This window comes from Pteropus vampyrus, unplaced genomic scaffold (assembly GCF_000151845.1).
Source record: "Pteropus vampyrus isolate Shadow unplaced genomic scaffold, Pvam_2.0 Scaffold23, whole genome shotgun sequence".
Classification (NCBI taxonomy): Eukaryota; Metazoa; Chordata; class Mammalia; order Chiroptera; family Pteropodidae; genus Pteropus; species Pteropus vampyrus.
Genome location: NW_011888804.1, coordinates 923365 through 946539, shown reverse-complemented (window position 1 = coordinate 946539; position 23175 = coordinate 923365). Strand labels below are relative to the sequence as shown.

Sequence of the window (23175 nt, the reverse complement as noted above, 5' to 3'; positions counted from 1 at the left end):
AAAACGCAACCAAACACAACCGAAAGGAATAAAGACATGGGTAAGTTGTCCTTTTTTTTTTTTTTAAACTCTAAGAAACCAATGACTTTTCAGTCAGTTCCAGATATGAATGTCTAACAGCTATTTTTAAATAGTCAAAATAGTGTTTTTCTATACCTCAATTTGGAATATCAGCATGATCTAAAGCAGAAAGTGCAGATGCTTACTTTCTAGATGAGTTAATTGAGACATTTCACTTTCTAGACTTTAAAAACTTTAAGATGGGAATGGCAGATACATATGGTCTATGATATCATTTTCTGTATTTTTTGTATATGCCTATAGTATCTCAACATTTAAAATAAAAATAAACATTTAAAAATTCACTAGACAACATTCATTAGAAATGGGCTTTCATTAAATCTTGATGTAAAAAGCAGACCAACCATTAGCTACATATTCTCCATTAAATAATTCTTGTGTTTCGATTGGTGTTTCGGAACCAAATACGGAGATCTCATAGAATTTTCCTGTAGTTTGTCACCTCTCTCCATTTACCGTCACTACCCTTCCTTCTTTACCAACGGAGCAGCTTTTCCCGCAAAAAGCTCAGAACATTCGGCATCGACACCAGTGCCTCACTTAGTGGCAGGAGGACTGGGAAAGAGAATTCACTCCTCGAGCGATCCTTAAACATGATGGTGCCATTCAACAAGGCCGGTTAGCAAGACATGGAGCTGGCGAATGTTTCATAGAATTTCCTAGGCCTTGACCAAAAGCAAATTTGCCCAATCTTTCCTCAAAAAGGCAGGGAATAGACTGTATTCTCCTTGTGGCATAGAAAAAAACTCTGAGACATAAATGGCGCTGCAAAGGGCTCCGGGCTCTTAACCTTGATTTTGCTGTGAATGTTACTTACCACAGTATGTTAACGAACAAGAGTCGAATAGCACTCAGAGTTCACGGTCTGTTTTACACATCGCCTTACAGACAAGGCAATTATGTAGGTGGGAAAGGAGGAGATAATCTATGTTTCTGTATAACTCATTCATTCATTTACCTTAACACCGTCAATTTAGGGAGTTCTCTATTGTAAAAAGAGATTATAGACTGGAACCGAGTTTAAACAGGAGATCACGGAACAGCCCAGAGATAAATACACTATCCGGATAATAGGAAACCAAAATAAATTCTTAGTTGAGCCATTATTTTCTCTAATCTCCTCAGATGGAACCATATTCAAGACTCAGAAGATACTATGCTCAACTGGGAAATTCGTTAGCACCGAGCAAATTGTTCTAATTAAATCAGAAATTTGGAGGATGAGTTACACCTCAACTCAAAAATAACGTACGATGCAAAATAAGAACAACAAATGGAAAATAAAAAGATGGCGGATGTCAATACAAACCTTGCCACTCTCAGCATTCTTTTCGCTCTCTAAGTTTTTAATCTGTTTCTCAGCTGCCTCAAGCTGCTGCCTAAGCTTCTCGACTTCCGATTTACCTTCGGAACTGGCTTTCCGAAGTTCATCAAGAGCCAAGAGCTTCTCCTCGGTAGCCTTGAGCTGTGATGTAACATTATCAATAACCTTGGTTTGTTCACTGCATTTGGCCTGTAGGACCTCTAGCTCCTTTACCTTTAGTTCGGCTTCCTGTAATTTGTTTAAGGTGTCTTCCATTTCTACCAGATGCTGATCTTCTGCTCTGTCCAGCTTCGACTTGATGGCTTCCAGGCTGTTCTCTTTCTCTTTAATGAGCTTCATCAGCTTAGCCCGGACAGCTTCCAGCTCTTTAGCATGAGCAGACCGCTCGGAGTCCTGTTTGTTCTGCAGATTTTCTATCTCGTGCTGGTAGTCTAGTCTCATTTTCTCTATTTGTGTTTTTAGCTCGGCGAATCCTGCCGTCTCCGTTCCGACCCCCTTGCTGAAGGACACCTTCAGCTCCTCCATGGCCTGCTGGTGGGACGCGATGGCGGTCTCCAGCTTGGACTTCCACAGGGCTATCACGTCCGAGTTCTCCTTGTTGGCATGATCCAGTTTGCTTTTCAGGGACTCGTTCTCTTTGGAAAGTTTTTCCGAGGCAGCCTGAAGGGCCTTTATCTCCTTCTGATGCACTTCTTCCCGGGCTTCAAAATGCTCCTTCAGAGAAGTGGTTTCTCTCTGGCGGTCAGTATGGCTGGCTTCTAACTTTTCTTGCAAAGAGCTTATCTCTTGCAAAAGGGAAAGTGACATATCAACATCCCCAGCAGGCTTACTGGCCTCTAGCCTTCTTCGCAGCTCAGCTACTTCCTGTACTCTCAGTGCTAGGTCTTTTTCTAGTTCCATTATACGAGACTTTTCTGACACCGTAGCCACCTGTTAACAGCAGGCCAAAGAAAAAGAGATCATTTAAATAATAAATCACTGATGATTTTCTTTAACCTTGAAGATCTTTAATAACTATCCCATCTCAAGGCAGCCAGCAGTCAAGCTACTGAGGATGCCCACATGTCCATCAACCTCTAACTGTAATAAAGGCTTAAGGCCGACTGGCAGCTCCAATTCAAAACTATCATCTTTGGCAAACTTCTACCATTTTGAGATGCTAAAGGAATCTAAAATTAATAATGAGTTTAACTCAGGATGTATAGAGGCTTATAGACCTGATAGATATGATTTTAAAGAACAGTACAGTAGCCATTAGCCATACGCGGGTACTGAGCACTTGAAATATGGCTCATCTGAAGCGACATGGGCTCTAAGTGTTAAATATACATCAGATTTTGAAGACGTAGGAAAAAAGAGAACATAAAATATCTGGTTAATTTTTATATCGATTACATAATAAAATGATATTTTGGATATAATAAATAAAATGTATTAATTGTATCTGTTTCTTATCTATTAAAAAATGTTAATGTGGGTACCAGAAATTATTCAATTTTATATACATGTGGCTCATATTATACTTCTGTGGGATGGCGCTGGTACAAAAGGTGTAATATTACCCATCAAATGTTTCAGTGAATACCACATCGACTGCAGAATAAAAGCCTCAGCTGGATGATGATGAATTAATCTACTGACCTTTTTTTAAATTAAAAAAAAAAATGATTACTCACCTGTAATTATGCAAGCATCCTACACAGAGTCCTTCTTTTAGGTTTCATAATGCTGTCAGCATTTTGGTGTACACATCCTGCCCCCCTAACCCAGTGGTTCTCAGACTGACGTGCACACGTCACCCGGGACGTGCCCTGGATGCAAGTCCCCAGTCCTTCGCATGCACTTTGATTCTACTTCAGCTCCGGAAGAGCACTTTTAAATAGACTCCCCAGGACTAAGAAAAACACTTTCATAACCTGTGTACTTTTATTCTTAGCAAATTATTTCCCTCTGCTACCTGTTCAGCAGTCAGTTTAGTACGCAAAATATGTGGAATAAAAATTAATTATCTGACTAACCTGGGAAACAGAAGGGAACACACCTGATACACACACACCAGTGAGCCCCAGACGGTGGGATTGAGGCTCCTCCAGAACTGCAGGCTCCTACCCATCACTGCCTTTACCAGAACAGAAAGTACCGGCAATGCTGCCTTCATCTCCTCTGCCCACCTACTGGCTGTGATATCGATAAAGACTAAAACGGCCACAGAAGAATTAAAAAAAAAAAGAGCCCTTGGGTCTCCAAAACTGCATAATCAAGCTGTTCACTATTTCAGGGATGACTACGATTGTGGTTCAGGAATACAGATGCTTCAGGTTAAAGATGTTAATTCGTTTACATATTTTTTTCTGGGGGTGTTGGGGGGTAGTTCAAGAGTTTGTAACCGCAAATTAAGGTACAAAACATTAATAAACCCCATGCTACAAGGTCTATAACATAAATAAATCCAATAGGGCAATAGTTCTTAATTATTCACAATGAAACAATGAAACAAGAAAGGCCAGGTAAAAAAATAAGTGAAAATAATAACTCACGTGATTATATTTTATGTAACATTTCACAGAACTTCTATTTTTTATTTCCCAAAGTCTGCCCTGAGGTGAAACTATCTACATGTCTGCCTCTTCTATTAGTTTGAGGCCATAAAAGTCAGGTATCGTTTTTATTCTGAAGATACCACTTGTTATAGAAAAATGACGCTTGAATCTGAAATACTTGAATAACCGATGCTGTGAAGGGTTGCCTTCTTATCCATAGTCCCCCTGCCCTGCCCCACCCCCAAAAAAGAGCATCAAACTTGTTTGCTGATAAAGCAATTTGGGAGAGGAATTCAGAAGTAAAAAAAAAATATATATATCCTTACTTCAACAGCCAGTCACATTGACGAGCTCAATCTTATTATGATATGAGTCCCTTGTATTATTCCCCAGATCAAGTCTTTTGCTCTCGGGTAATGAAGAAAAGCACCCAACTGCCAGGATCTTCGTCTCACCAAATATGCAGAAGATATCTTTAGTTTTGAGGCCAACCGAGACCACTCTTTCTTTTTAAAAAATAAAAACTCATGATTTAGAGAAAAAAAAAAAATCACTCAATCATCAGTGACTTCTAGACAGGAGAAATTTCTAAAAATTCTAATAATTCAAAAGAAAAAAGTAAGATACCAAAATTTGATCAGAGATAATTTTTGAAATTTTAAAGTTAAGCAACTGGGCAATTTAGCCCAGTTTTATGATTTAAAAAATACACACATACATATTTTCTTGATTTAAAAGATATATATACATACACACGTTTTCTTATATGTAAATGAGTCGAAATACTTCTTACACCTTTCAGCACAAAACTATTTCCATAGCAGACAGACTCCATCCCATGGTGGTTAAGAGCGCAGACTCTGGGGCCAAATGGCCCAGGTACAAGTCCTGGCTCCACCTTACTATGTGCTGTGTGACCTTAAGCAAATTATTTAACTTCTCTGTGCCTCAGTGTCCTCATGTGTAGAATGGGGACAATATTACCACCTTCCTCCTGGGGTTGTGGTTAAGACTGAATAAGTTAATACTTGTAAAGTGCTTAGGACAGTGCCTGGCACAAAGTAGGCACTACGTGGGTGCTTCAATATACATAAACAGAAACATGACAAATGCAGTGAGCTGGGGGTGGTAAGAAGCCAATCTGTTCCCAGCACACTCTTCCCTCCTGACAATGAGATTTTAACCTCCCAGGTGATGGAAAGGAAGGAAATGCAAAGAAAGATCAGGTATCAAGAAAAAAAGATAACTGGGGTGAACGTCCTTAACTCTTATTAAAAAGAACCAATGTTTCAATTCCCTTCCCCCAAGAGGCCCAGGAAGAAGGCAGTAACAGAGAGCTACAGTAAAACAATACAAAAAATTATCTAGAAAACCCACTAACTAGGAATATGAGAATAAGAGGACAATTGACTGCTTGTGGCAAACTGAAAAAATGTATTTCAAGGCATTAAACAAAGAACCTGAAATGTAGCTGTGGACAGCCGTGCAGTGTACACAGCTGTAGAGTTTCCGATCTTGATTTTGGTTGCGTTAACCGAAGAAACGAGTCTTTCCTTTTTACAAAAGATCTGATATAAAACTCCTGTGCCTACCCATCCTTCTAATAGAGCTCAACAGTATCGAGACCAAAGTCAAGTTGAACCACTGGGTCAAGGGTTAGGCCAACTGCAAGGCACGTCGCCCGAGGTGTCCACCATTCACATACACGAGTCTGCGTCATTAAATAGTGAAAACCATTACCCTAGTGTCTTCTAACTCCCTCTGGAGTTTGTCAGCTTTGGTCTTTTCAAAGAGCAGGCTCTGTTCAAGCTCCTTAATGCGGGCATGCTCCAGTTTGGTCTGCGTCTGTTAGTAAAAAGGAAGAGGAAGAGAACACAACAGTGCCACCATGACATGCCAGCACAAGAGGAGAGACAGCGGCATGCAGGCCGAGCCACCAGTACCTTCCGCCGAAGGGTCAACAAAAAGGGTAATGGAGGAGGGAAGAGGATGGACGTGAGATGAGGAGGTTGGGGGTGAGATGAACACTACGGCAAAAGGATGAGGGGGGCAGGGGCCATGAGCTAGTCTACTGAGAAAGAAAAAATGGAAAACACATGAGGCAGGATGAAAAGTGTCAGATGCATGCAGCCAAATGTAAGTTATATTGATAAGTGAAGTTTATCAGCACAAATTAGAATAGTTAATATTCCTCTAAACTACCGTTTTCCCTCCTCCACACGACAGCTCTTTGACGTTACTGTGTATGTAACTGACTCAGTGACTTTAAAAAAGTAGGCTGACCCTCAACCATCGCTATCACCTAAATATGAAAAGGTAACACCGTAAATAAATCTTGTGAGTGTTTGATAAATCCCTGGAGCAGATCATTGCACTTTGGCACATAATTCGACGTGAACAAGGGTCAAGTCGAAACGTAATGAAGGGAATCTAGAAACCAGATCTAAGGAAATGACCCACGGCCTTTGCTGCGATGAGTGAGAAGGGTCCGCGATTCTTAGCAACATTCTCACATCTGACAGGCAGGGAGCCAGCCGCGAAAGCTCTAATTTCCTAGCAATAGTGGCTTTTCCAAAGGCTACTTGTCACCAGAAGAAAAAAAAAGGAAATCGGATTTACAAAGAAAATTCTTTGTATTAATTATGCTCCACAGCCTCCACCCCTGAGGATCAGAGCAGGGAAAAGTTTGGCCAGAACTGGGCTATTTTAATCCTAAGGTGAAGTAGGTCTTATCAACTCAGAGGTAAGAAATGGTGACTCAACACAAAAGCACGAGTTTGAACTCCATGCAAGAAAAGCTGGTAAGAGCCTACCATGTTTCAAAACCTCTGAGATTCCCCATCAGCACTCACTCAGACGGAATCTGATGGAGACCCAGGCGACCCCTTTCTCACAGGTTCAAGTGCAGCCCACTCCCTCTCATACCCAAGAGGGTCAGCATGGTCAAATGATGAAACCTACTGACGGAGCTGCTCCCAGCAGCTTCTAGTTATTCGTACTAACTTAAATATTTGCGGCTCTAGCTGGTCACATCTCTCAGTCTGGACCATTACGGGTAATGAAAAAAACAACAACAAACTCTAGATAAAGCAATCGGAAACAGTGTGGAGCTTAGTAGCAGGTGGAATGTTTTCTATTATAAATGTCTTTCCTCATTCTGGTGGTACTCTGGGGATTTCAATGCATTCAAGAGGCCATTCTGCTCGTAAAACGGATATAAACCATCATGGAATATTTAAAAGGTGAACACAAAATTTTAAAAACACCACCTGTTTCAGTCCTTACACTCAACAAAAATAACATTGAAAACCTAATTGTCTCATAGTCTCTTTGGTCCATGTGTGCCTCAGACGGAGTTGTTCGATTTACGTGCTTTCACAAGAAAAGGATCCACTCCAGACCTACGTAACGGGGGTCGCAGCCTCAAGAACTGAAATCCAAAGCTAACGAATAAAAGCAAAAGGCAGTAGAACCTTTCTCCTCCGGACACTGAGTTCAGTGTCCTGGGGGTGAAAGGTCATTACTTCCAGGTAAAAAGCAAACAGCCACTGAACGTGACCTCCTCCCCCTCTGAGACCACCCCGCTGGTGGGTGTGCACACAGACGAGGTGGGACTCTGCAGCCGCCTCTCAACAGCAGTCAGCGAGAGGACAGTGATCCACTTCCATGCCATGGTATGCAGTAAAAATGTGACACTGATCAGGACCATCCTTTAAAAATCACCCCTTTCTCAGAATAAGACAGTGTCCCAAGAGGACAGCACTGGGACAGGGACTGAGGGGGAAGCAAAGGCTCTGCGAGAAGCGCACGGAGAGGCAGGAGGGAGAGCCCATGCAGACTGACAGGACGCGAGGGGAGCCTGCTTGGGAAGGCGAGGGGAGACCCAGATCACTGAAGTAGCTTCACAAAAAGGAAACCTTCAGAACGGAGGCTGTTTTTAAAGTTCAGTCTTGAGCTGTCTTAGCTACCGGGAGGCAGTGGGAAGGAACTTTGTTTTAATTTTGTTCTTTCAGGTGGCTTCGCAGCTGGCAGGGTGCATGGAGAAGCCAGGCTTTCCAGACATTTTGGTAAAATTTGAATTGGATGTTTGATCTTACAGGGGGAAGAAGGGGGGAAAAGCACCTATATGCCTAGTAGGACTGCTACCTGAAAAACTTCACTTTGAAAATAACAAATTTAAAACACACTTTCTCCTCACTGAAGAACGCTGGCCTCTAATTTCATTTCACAAACTAGGGAAAATACTGCAGCAACAAAACAAGTTTGAATTTCTAGTCAGCTGCAATAACAGGCACTGGCCAGCAGTGGGCGCTCACACCAAAGGCAATGAGTCTGGGATTCACACGTTCCTCCTACTCTCAAGGGAATAAAATTAGACAACTTGGGAAAACTTCCTCCAGAATTTCTATAACTCCTTCATCTAATACGTTTTATACTTCAGTCAGCTATCATCTCTTTTGGAATAATTCTATTAAAATTAGAAGACATTACGAATTAAGTGAAGAAGGCCAGGCCCCCAGACAAAAGTCTTTTTCTCCTTTTTGGCAAAATTCTTCAAAAAGCATACATGTGCCTATGTATTAAACAAATGGATTTATAGAGCTTAGTCATTACATACAATTTCTTCAGGATACAGATGTAACTGCTTTGAAAGCCACATGCACATAAATATTAAGGTCAATGTCTCAAGGTCAGATTATGCAGTTAGTATTTGAGTATTATCAATAAGCATTTTAATCTGTAATCAATCTGTTAACAAGGGAAATATCCACACAGTTAAGTGCCCTCTTACATTCTCAGGATCTTCAGAAATCTGGCTCTTTTGCTATCAGTAAAAAAATAAAAAATTAAACAAAATAGAGATTCGACTAAAGTTTCAATATGTTAGGATTTCAAAATAACTTTGATTAATTTCAAGTTCATTCGCTGGACTGACTACACTTGCTCAGTGCTGATGCAAATATTTTAACTCACCCCTCCCCAAAATACCCTACCCTAGGCTATATTTCATATGAATTAGATGATGATGTGAAATTTCTAATGAGATTTTGGGGTGTTTTTAAATGAATGAAAATAAAATAAAAGTCAGCTAAAGGAATGTGACTGTATAGGAAATGGGTGAAAAAGATATCTATTAAATTATTAATAATCCACTAAATCCTGGGCCTTATTAAACTAGAACTCAGAAAACATTTTTCTTACTCTTTGTTGATTGTAAAGATACATTTATTTCCAAAGGAATTAGATTCCCCATTTGGACCAGGGCCCATGAAATTTAAGTGTGGTGTGGTCAACAGACTAAAACTTAGTGGTAGCAAAAATGTGTATTCTGACAACAGCACAGACAAGTACGATTTTTACTAAAAGTACAGATTAAAGTACCAGAAATCTGCAAATTTTGAAAAATTTAATAATTTACATTTGTCATATATCTAGCAGTGGTTTGAAAACCATTTAATTGTGGTGTCTCATTTAAAAACTAGTATGAATAACTGTTAAGAGATGAGAAACTTGATGGTAAAGAGAAATCTCTATGAATTTAAAATATGCCATGGAAGTAAAAGAAGTTAAAATATAAAATGCTCTTGTTTTTTTCTGGTAATTACTTTTTGAAAAAAATCAACTACTAGAGCACATATTCATTCCTTTTACAGGGTTATAAAAGATTTATCCCGCTCAACTGAAAAGCAAAAAGCTTTGTTTTGGGCTATTATGAAGAAAAAAATGTTCCTTTAATGCCATTTCCGATCATTGGAGGAACATTTTCAGTCTTGCTTAGGACACACTGCCAGGTTTATGACTTAATTAACTCCAATTCAGGGTCTGAATTTTGAGGCACGAGAAAATAGTGAGAATTTTACTGGGCCATAGTCTCACAAGCTCCATCACCTTGGCTGGAAGCCACGCCCACAGCCTGGCCAGGGACGGGGCTTCTGCCATTCCCTCTGCTGCTTGTCCTGACCACACGTATCAGCTGGCACAGTGATTTCATCCACATTTCTGAACACTGGTACTCATAAAAGCTTGAGAGAGCTGGAGGGGTTTTACCTCAAGATCGCCTTTAGTAATTGATTCTTCCTCAACCCGGAACTGAAGGTCCTCGACCTTCCTGTGAAACAAAATCAAAACAAGGCACTAAGAAAGTAATACAGATAGATGGATATACTCAATACCCTGGTGAATTTAGCAGGGGATGGTGGAAAGAAATGCCTTAGAGAGACAGAAAATAAATGCGTCTTTAGTCCTCTGGTTTACAGACCTAAGAGCTCTTCTCTATTTAAGAAACTCCAAAGTTTTATCTAAGTACAGATTCCAGAAGGCCTGAGTTATGAGCCAAGAAAAATAGGCTGGTTCCCTTGGTCATGGCCACCAGAATGGGTCTGATCCAGACAAGATCAGCCTAAAGGGAAAAGGTCTCATCATCACAGAAATAGGTTTGAGAAGGCAAGTCTGAAATTTCTCCTTTTCGATAACAGACCATAGGAGAAAGGGGAACAGAAAACAATCACTCTTTACACTACTACCCCACGTCAGCTACGTCAGGGTGAGGTGAGCAAACCACCCATGCAGAGAGCCCTGGGCAATACTAGCACCTGTTTCAAGACTGGGAGAATAAGGCTGTGAACGCTTTTGGGGGAGAAGCAATCAAGAATACTACTTGTGTCTTCTAAAATACACATTTTTTCACATTTTAAAATCTGTGATATTGGGTGTGGGTTTCAATCAATGCCATCAAAAAGTCAATGAAATATGTCATCCTGAGGATTTAGATAATCCGGCTAACATCCACATTTGAATCTTTTCAAAACTGGGTGTAAGAGAAGAAAGAAAAGGGGGACAAAGTTCATAACCTACATGCAAAAAAAAAAAAAAATCTTTCTAACTCACCAGCATTTCTGACAAAATTAAGAATAAAAAATTAAAGGCCCCACGCCGCCGCAGAGCTGGCAGGACGCCGCTCCTGCCTGGTGGTTGGCAGCGCCAGAGTGGTTGAAGCACAGAAGCAAATGGCTCCAGCGCATCAGCATTCGGAAGGGCCTAGAAAGATCTGTCACTCTCCCTCGTTCACCTGTAGCTGTATTTAGGACGTGAGGAGAACTCCCCACGCACAGTGCTTCTCTCTCCAGCGAGAAGGCAGTCTCCTTGGTAAGAGACTATTGTACTTCCAGTGTGTCCCCTGACCACGGTACTGCTTCTGACAGTCCTGAGTGTGGTCACACTAGATTGCTGGTGAATTCAGCCGTGGCCATCAGAAATGACAGAAGGTGGCATTAAATGCAACAGAGGACAAACATCTCATGACCAGAGATGTTCGAATGGTTTCCACGAACACACTTTTTCCAGAGATCTTGTTAGTTCACAGACTGGAAAAACCTTTTCATAAGACCCAAACTTGCTTTCTCTGTCTCGCACAATTCAGCAGCTGACTTCGCCCTGACCTGGATAATGCTCTCATTGCTTCCCATGAGAGTTTTCCTAAGAAGGTATTGAGTTTCTCAAGGATAGGGACCTTCTATCACCTACCAGACGTACTACTATTTCATTAGCCATGGAAGGTGTTTCATAAATACCAGGTAACTTGGACCAGACGCCCTCTCAGCAGGAAAGGCTGCAGGCAGAAGCAGGGTTTGAGTCAGTGAATCTACAACACTTAGATTATCTTCAAGAGCAGAGGTTCCCACTCTCTGGCACCAGCCTGTGGCCTATTAGGAACCAGGGTACATGGCAGGAGGTGAGCGGCAGGCGAGCGAAGCTTCATCTGTGTTTGCAGCCGCTCCCCAGCGCCGGCATCACCGCCTCAGCTCTGCCTCAGATCATGAGGCATTAGATGCTCATAGGAGCACCGGTCCCTGGTGCCACAGAAGCTGGGGACCGCTGCTCAAGAGGATGTTTCATATGGCAGACACTCAATAAATAGTCATTAGGTTCATCAGGCCATGTCTAGAAGACTCCGACCTTCTCAAAAATAAAGTCAAATAAAGCAAACTCTCTCTGCGCAGTAGGAAGACCTCGATTTCCGCAGCAGGCACGGGGTCACTCCTTTGGTTCTGAGGGCGGACGCCTCAAGGCTGTTTATGGGAAAGGCCACGCCTGTACCCCGATGGCTGAGGATCACCTTTTCTCCTCTTCGAGTTGGTTGAGAAGCTCCACCTTCTCCCTGTCGGCAGCTTCCACCATTGTTCGCAGCTGATCCATCTTGGCCTCCAGTTCCAGGACGTGCTGGGGAAGGCAAGGCTGTGAGTATGTGGCCCCTGTCTGACCCGATAGCCCCAGGCATGCCTCCAGAGAGCTATGGCTAAGTGGTACCACCACGGGCTGGCATCACTCTAAAACCTTTTCACGTTAAAATATGTTCTAGGATCTTTAATAGGTTATTCTCGACAGAATTCCTGGAAGCTACATGATAAAAACCACACCATTAAAGCAATAGAGGGCAGGGCAGTGTTAAAACAACTCTCATCTTTTTGGAAGCTGAAACTCATACAAAGGATAATCTACAAAACACAAATTGTAATCCCGAGTAAAGTCCTAATAAACAAGCTCGCCAAACACAGACAGGCTTAAAGACCTGGACGTAAGGACCATAAGGCCAAGGTAGACTCAAGAAGAACAAAAGTCCATCTTTCTGATGATGCCAACTGGTATTCCAGATCACAGCTCTCAAACGAGCCCAGCAAAGACATTAATACTCATTCCGTCCCTCACAGCGACCCCAAGACTAGCTCCCCGTCTCCTACCACCAGGCACGCGGTTCGGCCTCCTCCCTCAATTCACAGCCCGTCGCCACCTCCACAACAAGGTCAGCTTAGAACCCGTCACCACCTGTGCAGCAAGGTCAGTGCCAGACTTCACCTGGTCGTGTCCATCCCGGGCCAGAGCTAGCTCCTGCTCTATTTCCCCCACGTGGCTCGTGGCCTTGGCCACCTCCGCCCTCTCTAGATCCCGTTCAGCCAGCAGCTGCTCAATGTGCTGCTGCTTCTCCTTCAGGGCCTCCTGGAGGGCAGTGGTGCCGGAGATCTTCCTGGCGTAACGGGAGGAGGTTTCGGTCAACTGCAAAGGAAAGTTAAAGACGTGAAGGGCGATGATGCCATGAGGGACGGGAGGAGGGAGCGAGGCAAAGCAAAAGCAAAGCACTGCCCCCCGCTCCCAGGCTCGCCAATCGGCAGGAAAGGCTTTTCATCAAGAAAACAGGGCAGCAAGAGCCTCCTGAATGTAAATTTCACAGAGAACACATCAATGTAAAGAGGTCGTGGAACAATCAGAAGGTGTTTAGGAGAATTAGTGGCTCAAATCACAGGTACCCTGAGGTCAGTTGACAAGACCTTGCAGGAATCTAGAAAATCCCACAGAAGCCATTTAACTCCATTCCAGCCCCAGCTTCATTAACAGCTATCTTCTGGTTTTGACATTTTGGCCAATCTTTTGATCTTCTGACTTGAGGCTGAGACTTTTCAAACTTCTAAAGCTTCTAAATACCATTAAATAACCAAGAGGTCACCCTTGGAGTCATGAACTTTCATTCAATTGATTGAACAGCTAGCTGAATCTTTGTCAGGATTTTCTTCATCTTTCTTTCAAGATGTAAGGCAGGGGTGATCTCACCCAGGAATCCAGCCTTGAGGACCTGAGGCCCCAGCTCCAGAGAGATTGATAAAGATTAAGAAGAAAACTGTGTCTGCCTTCAGAAGTGTGTGGGAGTGAGTGGGTGACTGTGCCTATGTCTGGGTAAGTGCGCACACAAGCGACAAAGAAGGAAAAGGACGTGGGAGACAGAAGAGAAGAGAAAGAGAAACTTACGCAGAAAGAGAAGTAGTGGAGGGAGGCGGGAGGGAGGCGGGAGGGAAGCGGGAGGACGAGGAGTGACGGAGAGCGAGCCTGGCGGGCTGAGGGGTGGTGCGAGAACAAGTTTCAATTCTGTCATCTGCTGCCCTCTGCCATCTCACACTCCCGATTCCTCCATCGTGAGGAATCACAGTCACGCAGGACCACAGAGAACGTGTTACCGGCTAACTGGGCAGGCTGCGTAACGGTCTTCCAGGCTAGGCTTCAGAGGCTGCTGGTCGAGAAAAGGCCTCATCCCCTGACAAGTGTCTGTCCAAGGCCATTTCCTTAGCGATTGCTGGCTCTGGGTCAAGGCGGCCTTGACTGCATCCTCTGCGATCGAAGCCGCATTTGTCGCTTCGTCGGTCCATCTGAGCTCTGGTCTAGGATGCAGACTGTGGGTGAGAGTCTGTCATCGATTAATAGTTAGGCAATCTGATAACTATGAAGGGAAAGGAATCCAATCAAACCGAAATTGTCCTTGCGGTTTCTATTTAGTAAAATTTCTTGAGTCTCTTAAACATACTGGGGAGGTGGGGACTTCCTGTTCCTTCTTTTCCCATCTGGGAATGAAGCCTTCCAATTTCATTACATGGATGGTTAAATTATACTTTCTCATAACAACATTTCTTCCTGAATACGCTAAATCTGAGGTTCCCAAACCCTGTGCAGAGGTACCCCAGGGCGCACTCAAAGGGCACCGTGAAATATTTTTAAATTTGAAGAGATACACAGTGACACCTGTTGGACACCATGCAAACTACCAGTCTGAGGCAGGCTAGTTTCGACAGGCTTTGGCTAGAAATAAATGATCAAGATTTATTCAAGGATCTTAGGGTTTGCAACCTAAGAAACACACCGAGGCAATACCCAGAGTGTTTCGAAGAAGAAAGAAAAGCTAAGAGTTTTTATAGTAACAAGCATATTCTTGAGAAGAACCCTGGACTGGTCCGAGATGATGATCCTCCAGGTAGCTGGTGGTCTGGGTAATGGACGTCAGGCAGTTGGGACGCGTGAACATTCTTTCTGTGTCCTTCAGGAGTTATTAGAGGGTTATCTACAGGTTTTACACATATACGTATGTATCTCTCCAGGCACAACTAGAAATTTCAAAAGTTTCAGTTTCCTGGCTCATTACAAAGAGAACAGATTCACTTCCTCGGGCTTCGGCCTATGTGCCTTTATTAATTCAGCAGCTTGACGACGGCAACTCCATTTTATTTCTTCGCTCTTCAGATGGCCATACACTCCCTTCAGTAACGTCGTGTCTCTCCAAAGCCAGCCTGTGGCTACTGCCATGACAAAAAGCAGGTACTGTGCAAAACTCAGTGCAGCACAGGACACGAGGCGGCGGTGTTCCACGAGATTCCAGGGTTGGCAGAGGCCCACTGTAGCATACAACCTAACGGTGATTAGTTACGGTTACTTAAGGACGAATTGAAAATATTAGTTTTCTTTTAATTAGTAGGTATCACTGTTTTTGAATAGCTACCTAAATTGTTAGGACATAGATATTTTGTTTTTTGAACCTAATTACTTAGTAAACAGAACCGTGGGCTATTTTTCCTTTGGCCTGGAAGCGCCGTGAAAAAGTAAGAGACACTCAGAGGTGCCGTGAATGCCCGGCCCTCAGTGCTCAACACTTTCAGACCGTTTTGGATGGAAGAACCTTTGGATTTTTTTCTACATGTATGATTAGGATCACATTGCCGAGATATGTCTCTAGGAAATCACACTTTCAATTATTCTACGTTCTTGGCATGTTCTTTTACAGTGATTTTTGACTTAGAAACAACAGCCGCCCTAAAGATATTTAACAATAAGCTCTTTTACATGGCAAGGTGACTCCTTTCTCCTCTGTCAGTGTCCTTCATGGAACGAGGTGAGCTGAGAGGAATCAGAAGTGGCCTGAAAAGGAGACTGTGGGGAGCAGGGAGAGCTCGATTATTTTTCAAAGAAATGGACACTTATAATTACAACGTGATAAAAATGACACTTCTGTGGAACTGTCCAGGCTTGGCGGAGCAGACCAGCTGCCCCGTTAGCGTGCGGGCCCACTCGGACAAGGCTTTGTCCAGACGGAGGGGTTTCTTCACCTCCGTTTCATTGTTCTTGGCAAGCTTTTTCATCAAGTCCATTTGTAATTTTTCTGTTGAGGATACAGACTTCCTTTTCACATGCTAAGTAAGAGAGTCCAAGCAGGTTTTCATTTTCCCTGAACACAGAGGAGGAAAGGCCAGCTGGCTGCGGGGCGCCCGACCCCCACTTTCCGAAGAGATCCTTCCTCTTTCCCTTCCCTGCCCAACACTGACGGGAAGAAGGCACAGTGAGATCGAGCGCCTTACTCTGGGATGCCGCTTAATACTCGAACTCCTGTCTGTGGTTCGCCATCGAAATGCAGAGATCCCAAATTCAGTCTTGAATACAATCTTATGCTGCCATTTCAAATTTTAAAAAGTATTTGTCTCACTTCAAGTAAATAAACTGAAGGGCAGGGGATAAAGCCGGAAAGTCATTGCTCTGACCCTAACAAAACACCATGTTAACAATCGGAGCTAAACGAGCTAGACGCTGCTGCCTATTTTAATTCTGATGACTCCATTTTTACTGATCTAAATGGGAAAAAGGGAAAGAGAAGAAGAGGGAGTGGGAGGAGGAGGTGGAGAGAGGAGACAAAACAAAGCATGGCTCTTCCTGGCTTCCTTTCAAGTTCCGTAAGTTCCCCTCTGGAACCTCTGGCCCCGGTCAGGAGCACCCCGCACATCAACTGCTTTCAGTGGGTTAGACCGTACCCACGTCTTATTAAAATTCTAAGAACGTGGCTTTTCTCAAAATACTTAAGTTCCTGAAATTGTTTGAAGTCAAACAGAAAGACACCTACATCTTTGAGGAAGAGGATCTCCCCGATTTTCCTGTCATTCCTGTACCCAAAGTAATTTCAGAGAAAAGAAATCATCCCACATGTTAGACTAAGCAGCTGTTACTACAGATTCGCCAAGAACCGCTACATCTTAAAGCCTCACGGATCTGAAAGGGGCTGTTAAAAACTCATTAGTTTAAAACTTGTATTCTGGCTAGGGTTTTATTTTGAGACCCCTGCAAGGACTTTTACCAGCTATGACTAACTTTCAGTGCAAGGGCAAGGGGCGACTTAGTATTTCTTAAAGCAAAGCAAAGCAGGTGCACGGACGGTGGGCATTACCAGGCCTGGGAGTAGAGACATGCAGTAAGAACAGGGGGCTTACTAATCCTGTGCGGCTGGGCTTGCTGCTCACGGACGAGGCCACCGAGCTCACGGAGCTGAGAGAGGAGGCGGACGGGCTGCGCTTCAGGCTAGCGGTAGTGGTCGCCATCACTCGTCTCACGGCGGCAGCCTTGGCTTTGGCTGGCGTGGTGGAAGGGAAGCCAATCTTGGTCACTTTGTGGACAGGAGCGAATAAACCATATTTGGGTTGACACTGAAAATACCTTTAGAGGACAATAAGAACAGTAATAAAAAAACGTAATTGCAAGAAACGACTATAACCGAAAAGCTCTCTTTGTGACTGGTTTGCTGTGAATTCTACCAATAAGCTGGGGTGATGCACCAGCATGTGGTATTCACATGTATGGAGGCTGATAAGTAACTGCACTGATGCTTTAGCAAACACACTAATAAACAACAACATGGTATACAAAGACAGAATTACTCATCTGTTACTAGGGTTCTATGCAAAGGAAATGAATACTTCTATTATCTCATAAATGAACGGCAGAGGAGTTCAACAATATAGTGACCCCACTTAAGAAAAACCTTGCCAGACAAAGGGAAAAGGTAACGAAACCAGGGTCCAATCCTGGCAGATTCAGCAAAGTAAAGGCGGAGGAGGATGAACTAGCAAGGCCGGTCAGCAGGTGGACACTGAAGAGCTGACTCCGGAGAACCGCGCTGCTCTTCTGTTGAGAAGAGATGGCTTCATAGCCACTGCAGCACCAAGAGATTTTTACCTCTTCGAGGCATTGTTATTGCAGTCAGGAGATAAAGCCAAATGCTTATGACCAATCTGGGTACGTTTTATACGTAAAACGTTAACTACAGCACTTTACACTACTACTGCCATTGATGCATCATATGCCACATCTGTACCCAAGGCCTTCAACACACTTTGAAAAGGAAGTATGGCATTCCTTTTGCATTCATCTGAATTATTTAGCTCCCGCCCATCTCTGGGAGGGGAGGGTGAGGTTCTCCTCTCGTTGGAAGAGGTCTGCCTGCCGTCTGTCCTCTTGCCACAGGACGGAGTTCTTGTCATCAGATGTGAAGGCACATTTCATGCTCTCTTCCTAACAGAGCGGCTTCCTTACCTTCACCGCCCCCACCGCCGAGGCCTAGAAACTCGCTTGGCCATTGACTTTGTATTTTGAAAAATAAACTGAAAATACCATATATGATAATATAATGGTGGATACACATTTTACATTTGTCTAAACCCACAGAATGTACGCCGCCAAAAGTGAGCCCTAGCATAAACTAAGGACTTTGGCCGAGTAGGACGTGTCAGTGTAAGGTCACCCGTTGTAACAAATGTACCAGTGGGTGCAGAATGCGGATAATGAGGAAGGCTGGGCATGCGCGGGGGGCAGGAGGCATATGAGACATCTCTGTACCTTCCTCTAGATTTTGCTGTGAACCTAAACCTGCTCTAAGAAAAAAAAAGGTCTTAAAAATAAATAAACGGGATGCTTGTTCAGAATCTACTCAGGAGCACTGTACATGTTACTACAAGACACAGTCAAAAGAACAGCCCCAGTCCTAGAGGGGAGAATCAGCCGATGAGTCTCAAGAAGCACAGGCGCGGCCCCTCTAGGCAAAACGTGTTTCCGTTTTGGTGGACACAGCTGGCGAGACCCACGCGAGCACCTTGCCGGGCCGGCGGAGACAAGAGGCTGCACAATCCCAAACCTACCTTGTCCCGGCGACGGCCCCGTCATTCTTCCCGAGGGGCTCATCGAGCTCCACACCACACCACTCCCCCTTGGCAAAGTCTGTCTCCCCAAGGAACCGGACCACACCGGCCTTGGTGCCACCGACCTGGAAGAAGAGAACATTCAAATGAACATACGGACATCACTCCACAGCCTAATCCTTTGCGATTCCGACCAGCGATCAAGGACTGCGCCCCGTCATTTCTGTCAGCAGCTCTCTACCTTCCCTTCAGCTCTTTAGGGTCCTTCCCAAAGACTGGCAAAGTTTTCCCGGGTGACTTTATGTCACCAGTGATTCGATACCTGACATATCCCAATAATGAAACAGCCTGTGTAATATTAGCCATTAAGGGTGCTGTCCACCAAAATAATTATTTTCTTTAGAAAAATATTTTATTACTCCAGAGGGATTTTCTTGCTTCAAAAATAAAACCCCTGCATCATTAAAGGAAATGAAAGTTCATCTATAATTCGCTGTAACAATGGTGTGTTTGGTTCTTCCTACTTCCTTTATATCCTTATCCATTAAAAGCAATAATAACACACGCATATTAAGGAAAAATATTCACACGTCCAGAAACGTGTGCTTTCGGCCTCTGTTACGTGAAAATGTAAATTCTTGAAAATATTGATATTTTCCACTGTGAGGCTGTCTATTTCTTTACAACTATTAAAACTACTATTCTTTTTTTTTTTTTAATACCTACAGCACCTGATCTTCCTAGGTGGTCTCCCATCCAAGTACTAAGCAGGCCTGGCCCTGCTTAGCTTCTGTGATTAGACGGGATCGGGCCTATTCAGGGTGACATGGCTGTAGACAAAACTACTATTCTTAACATTTTATTTTACATGAACTGTTCAAAGCTCTAAGTCTTTTTAAACATTTGACTTTGTCCCAGCCGTCGTTTGCGATAATATGTGAACACTGTTTCCAAAATTATCTCACCAGCATTTATGAATTTTCCTTCCTTTGCCACTTTTCTGTTTCAAATACTCGTTTTATCACATTTCCTCTCGCGTGCACGTGAGAACACCACAAACGTGTTTGAGTCTTTCTACAGGTTCATTTACTGCTACGTTACAATCAGTCATATTTATTATTCTTCAGAATTATTCTTTGATATTCTTACTTTTTCCTGAGCTGCTTTCTTCTTAATTCCACCAATTTTTAAGAGGTGGATCACTGCAGGAAATTAAGACTATTACAAGCAAAAAATAAATCTAATACTTGTGCTCTCAACACCCAGAGGCAGTCACTGCTGACACCATGGTTCGCTTTCCCTGCTATGTGATGGCATCTGTTTAGTACGGATGTGTCACAGTATGTACTTTTCACATTTTTCATTTGGGATATTCACCTTTTTCTTACTGATTTAAAAAATAAAAACTCTTTATATGTAAATTATTTAATATAAATTATTTAATTTTTCAATTAAATAATTTAAATTCAATATATTCTTATAGTTTGAACATTTTGAATATAAATATGTACAGAGGGAAGAGTCTCCCTTACTAGATTCTTGTCCCATCTCTGCCCCGCTCCCACCATCGCAGGGAACCATGAAAGCGACAGACTTAGGGCAACCTTCCTCCCAGCAGGTCTTTACGCATAGAAAAGCAAATGCTAATATTTTCTTCCTTCCTTCTATTTTCACAAGCCAGTGTACTACACGCACTGCTCTGCACCTTGCTTTGTTCCCCATCAAAACATCGAGAACTTCCTTCTGTGTTTACGACTGCGTGTCATCCCACTGTATGGATGCATTGCAGCTTATGAAATCGGCCCCTACTGAAAGACATTCATCTTGTGAGAAACGTTCTTCTTAAGTAGGTTTATTTACTTAATAGATTTAAAAATCATTTTGGCTAATTCTTTAAAAAAGTCTAATGAGATTTTTTTAAAAGTGGATTACTCCTTGGGAAGGAAACTTACTGATCTTTACAAGGAACCAGCTTTTAAGTTTTCCTCTTTTGTTTTTGATGTTATTTTATTTAATTCACTTTTTATCTTTACTATTTCCTTTTCCTACTTCCTTTGGTTTATTGTTCTTTCCTTCCTGATGTCTTAAGACCAATACTAAGTTTATTTTTGTCTTGCTTTTTAATAGTAAAAACATGTGTTTCTGCTTTTTCTCTGAACAAGCTTTTTTACGAGTTTGGGATGACACATATTTTTTCCCAGCTCTGTTTAACCTTTTGTTGAAGACGGAAAATGTTAAAGCCTCAAAGGTATATACTCTTTACAAAGAGAAACTTTTTGTAAAACTAATTTAAAGAACCAAAGGGGTTATAGTTTAACATCCTGAAAGCAGTGTGAAGGGTGACGGAGGGTGGGCAGTTCCAGGACATCTCAAAAACGTTCTGGTGTTATGACAGGTGTCGCTAGGAAAGACGGAGTTGGAGGCTGGAGAAAACCCCACGTGGGAACTCTGTGGTGTCCAGCGCTGCAGCTCGCAGTGCCCGGCAGAGCAGAATAGGCACTCAATAAAGATTTGCTGAATAAATTAAAGGTGACCTTCTCCGTTGGGACCTACATAGAAAAGGCCACTTTTGTATGTAAACCAACTAACGGAAAAAGATATCCCATGGCTGAAGTTGTATTTGATGTCTCAGAAACAAGCCAAGAAAGAATATGCTAGCATGAGCTCTAAAGCTGGGCAAATTCAAACGCAGCTCTATTAACTAGTCAAGTTGCTCAATTTCTACATGTTTCCTCGTAAGTAAAATGGGGATAATTATAGGACTGTTGTGAGAATTAAGTAAAATAATCCACATAAAATTGCTTAGCAGTAGGAGTCCAATGTACGTTAGCAGCCAGTCTGCCCACACTAATGCGAGTACTAGCTCTAAATTTGGCACATTTGACTTTCTAACACTCTTGTTGGTATTCGTGGAATCTACAAATAGTCACCTATCTAAAACTGGCCTCAGTTTTCTCCGCCCTCCTACGCCACAGCACTCAGAGCAACAGTCTAACCAACATCACATGAGCAGGACACAGCACATTAGCTGCAGATGAGGCAATCTCCTCAGATAATCTGTTGGATTCTTTGAGGGTGAGTCTAAGTTACTGTCATGACAATTGTTTTTCCAAGAGGCGTCTAACAGGCTGTGGTCAGTAAAATCTCCAAGCAAACCAGAGGCTTCATTCAGATCAGAAGTTTTGTAAATAATTAGCACAAATAATAGATTAGCAACTATTTCCCTAAATGCAGGTAATATAATATACATTTACCCTGGAAAACAAATTATGCCACTGTTTGTTTGAAATGAATGATTACTAGTTCCTAGAATGGGCAGTTTTCTTACACATTTTCCTCTCACCAAACTTGGAATTCTTGATTCATGTAATAGACAATATGCTTTCTTTTTCCCTGTCAAAGATCATTAGTAATCATTCAAAATATCTTCAAGAGACAGAAAGTCACATGAAGTCCTAAAATCACTCTTTCCTACTTAAATATTCTACAGTCAAAATTGCTTCTAAGCATTTAAACATGATTTTATAAAGTTAGATTTTACTTCTCATGTGATCCAGAGAATACTAATATGTGCATTTACACTGAATATAAGCCACAATTTCCAACTACCACTCACTGTCTTTACCCCCAGAACGTGAGCATACTATTCCTAACACTGAAGTCACTAATGAAGACAAAATTAATTTAAACTGGAGACTCAACTAAAGGAAAACTTAGCTATAGTAATGCTTTAGCAAATCTCAGATTTTTAAGTTCTCATTCGTTCAGTATATATTTCTTGAGTGCTTGGGCCTTTAAGATACAAAGGAAAACAGAATATAGTGTTAGCCACTGATGGAGAGAGAAATTCAAACAAACAAATCCAGTAAACAGTGATTTTTAAGAGGTTTCTAAAAAATGCTGTGGGAACGAATACCCTTCTTGTAAACTCTTATGAAAAACAAGAACACTGATAAATTCTGCTGGGCTAATGAATGGGTCCACGGGCAGGAAATAGGAAACATTCAATCCTCTCTGAACTCGCCTATCTATTCATTATCAAGTCCCAAACAAGCTATTTAATGTCACTGGGCCTTGCTTTACAAAGCTATAAAATGTCCAGTGAGTGGTAACAAGGGATTGTTTCACAGGAATTTTATAAGCAACAAAATTTTGTGAGGTGGCTTCTTTATGACATCATTTTGAGTCTCCCAATCTGTAACATATGACGGTAAGTAGATGCCCTTAAAAAGCCTGACAAGAGCAGATGACATATAACAGATATTCTCTTATAAACTCTTCCCTAGAACAAACAGGTAAACAAAAGATGACATAATTACGAAGACACTGGTTACAAGATTTTTAAAAAAGTTATGCTTGACTTGTATGTTAACTCCTGAGACTAATCTTTCCTTCTGAAAAGCATATTAACACCCTCAGGATCCAGGACCCCAAGAATATCAAGAAACAGGAAAAAAAAAAA

The 23175-nt window shown here is 42.4% G+C and overlaps 1 protein-coding gene and 1 pseudogene across 16 annotated transcripts in view; both read right to left on the bottom strand.

Moving 5' to 3' along the window:
* Nucleotides 1–23175, bottom strand: part of CLIP1 (CAP-Gly domain containing linker protein 1) — a 106387-nt gene that overhangs the window by 43626 nt on the left and 39586 nt on the right. For 6 of the 16 annotated variants that reach the window (XM_023528191.1, XM_023528190.1, XM_011355743.2 and 3 more), the window contains exons 4-11: nt 18714–18838; nt 17013–17235; nt 12769–12996; nt 12062–12165; nt 9994–10054; nt 8738–8770; nt 5686–5790; nt 1391–2335 (exon numbers count right to left, since the gene is read on the bottom strand). In XM_023528191.1, the coding sequence (XP_023383959.1) occupies nt 1391–2335; nt 5686–5790; nt 8738–8770; nt 9994–10054; nt 12062–12165; nt 12769–12996; nt 17013–17235; nt 18714–18838 (1824 nt within the window). The remainder of the gene's footprint in view (nt 1–1390; nt 2336–5685; nt 5791–8737; nt 8771–9993; nt 10055–12061; nt 12166–12768; nt 12997–17012; nt 17236–18713; nt 18839–23175) is intronic. The other 10 variants (XM_023528194.1, XM_023528198.1, XM_011355751.2 and 7 more) reach the window with 6 other exon arrangements.
* Nucleotides 19433–19551, bottom strand: LOC111737064 (annotated as a pseudogene).